The 2238-nt window shown below is 57.1% G+C and overlaps 1 protein-coding gene across 1 annotated transcript in view; it reads left to right on the forward strand.

Annotated features, from left to right (window-relative positions):
* The window catches only part of LOC103588839 (vasopressin-neurophysin 2-copeptin-like), a 3612-nt gene extending 2069 nt beyond the window's left edge, over nt 1-1543 (forward strand). Inside the window, exon 3 of the mRNA XM_008570654.1 lies at nt 1511-1543. Within this exon, the coding sequence (XP_008568876.1) occupies nt 1511-1543 (33 nt within the window). The remainder of the gene's footprint in view (nt 1-1510) is intronic.
* Nucleotides 1544-2238: the final 695 nt, after the last annotated feature.

Raw genomic sequence — 2238 nt, forward strand, 5'->3', positions numbered from 1 at the left:
CGCCCAGCCCGGCGTCTACTGAGCCGCGTGAGTCCGCCGCCCTCCCCCTCACCCCGCGCGGTCCCCGCGCCCCGCCCCTGCAGCACGGAAAATAAACGTCTGTAAATGCACTGCCTGGTGTCTGTCTCCGTTTCTGGCGGTGGGAGGGGGGGAGGAAGAAGGGCTGTGTGGTGTGGACCCCTACCCTCTACCCCGCCCCGGCCAGTCCCCAAAGTCCTCGAAGTCGTGGGCAGATACACCCTAGAGAAGAGACATCCTGTAGGGGAAGCGGTCTTTGGCCAGCAGAGTTGTAGATGGAACCAGGGACAGGGCGACCTGGGCGGCGGGGGAAAGGGAGAGCTCAGAGGCCAGGTGGCCCTGGAGCGGGAGGGCTGGGTGGGTTGGGGATCCGCTGGTGGTGATAGAATTACAGAAAGAGAGGGGAAAGACGGTGGTGGGCAAGACAGAAACAGACAGAGACAGCAGAACGACAGGGAGAGGACAGAGACATTGAGAGTGACAGAGAGAGAGAAGGGCAAAAGGGACAAGCTAAGGGGTGACCATCCTGTCCCTATTTTCATCCCAGGAGACTGAGGCACAAACAGCTTCAGAGACTCACCCAGGTCTCGGGATTCCCAGTCCAAGGTCTATTTCATTCAATGCTGTTTTTGTGTATGTGTTGGGAGGTGGGGGACATTGACATCACTCCAGACCCAGCAGAGATAGGCCACCTGCTCTCTGTGCTGGTGCACCCACCGTTAGGGCCCCTCGACAGAGTGGGTGACAGACCCCACTGAGAACCTGCCTACATGCCCCCCACTGACCCAGCCACGCACAACCCCATACACACTCAGGCAGAAACACAGACAAGAAAATGACCCTCGATCACAACCACAGCCAATGGCCCGGAGAACCACGTTCTGAACCACAGACACACCCTGAGAAACATGCACACCGGACACGATGATAGACACAGGTGCACACACACACACACAAAAACATGTGCGTGTGCACTCACATTAGCTCCCAAACATGAGGACCTTCAGCCCTCTGACACATACAACTTCAGGGTACAGATGTCCGCCAGCACTTGGTCTCTGTCCCTACATCCCTCTGTCCCCTCGGTCCCACCTGCTCCCCATCTCCTTGGCCCTCTCTTGCTTCTCTCCTTGGCCCCCTGCATCTCTCCGTTGCTTCTTCTGTCCCCTCACCCCCTCCAGTACCTGCCACTCTTCTCTCTCTTTGCCCCCTCTGCCCTTGCATCCTCTCCTCAGGCTTTCTTGCTACAGGTTTTGGGGCCACAAGAGGCTGCATCTCCTTGGGGATCCCCCGCAGACTCTGTGGCCAGGAAGCAGTGCAGGCAGAGAGAAGTCCCTCAGAGCCTTGACCCCAACACCCAGCCTCTAGGCAGAGCCCTGTGACTCAAGCAGCTCAGCCTCAGTCAGCCCTGGTTAGAGGCCACGCACCACACCAAGGTCAGGTTCTCTTCCAGTCTCCTGAGCGCTCTCCCTACTCTCACCTGGTTCCTCAGCCTCTGCCTGTGGCGGTGTACCAGTGTGACTAGGGCTAGCCAGGTGGGGGCAGGGGCCATGCAGGCTTCTATCCCTGCTGTGCCCTCCTGCCTCTGCCCCATGTGGCTACTCAGGGCCAGCACCTAGGTCAGGGTAGAGCTGGGGCAGGACCAGAACCTAATAGGAATTTATTAACCCTTCCAGACAGAGGGAGGTGGGAAGAGGCAGGTGGCCTGGCTGCATTGGATCTAATCCCTAGTGCTGGTGTCTGGTTTGGGGACAGTTTTAGAAGACCAAGCCCTGCTCTTCCCAGGTACGGGTTCAGAGACCTCTTTTTCTCCACCTGTCTTTAGAACACAGGCTACCGCCTGTGGAAATGGGTGAGTAATGTCTGCTCGCCCCCAATTTACACCTCCCTGGACATTCTTCCACTTTCTCCCTTTCCTTGCCTTCCCTGTCCCAGCTACAGAGCCAGTTAGGAGGGAAAGCTCAGAAGTCACAGGAAGCTATTGCCCTCATCTCCTCAGCCTCTCCAGGGGCAAAGGAGCTGTGGCAAGCAGGTGACGAGAGTCAAGACAGAGTGTCCAGGCTTCCACGTCTGTTGTTTCACAGAAACGAAAATATCAGCAGCATCTCTTTTCAAAAAAAATCTTTTTTTTTTTTTGTCTTTTTTCGTGTCCGGCAATGGACCGCAACCCTCAGTGTCGCGCCCGTACCGGACCAGGACCGGCAACGGGATCTCAACCCT

This window comes from Galeopterus variegatus, unplaced genomic scaffold (genome assembly GCF_000696425.1).
Source record: "Galeopterus variegatus unplaced genomic scaffold, G_variegatus-3.0.2 Scaffold621, whole genome shotgun sequence".
NCBI lineage: Eukaryota > Metazoa > Chordata > Mammalia > Dermoptera > Cynocephalidae > Galeopterus > Galeopterus variegatus.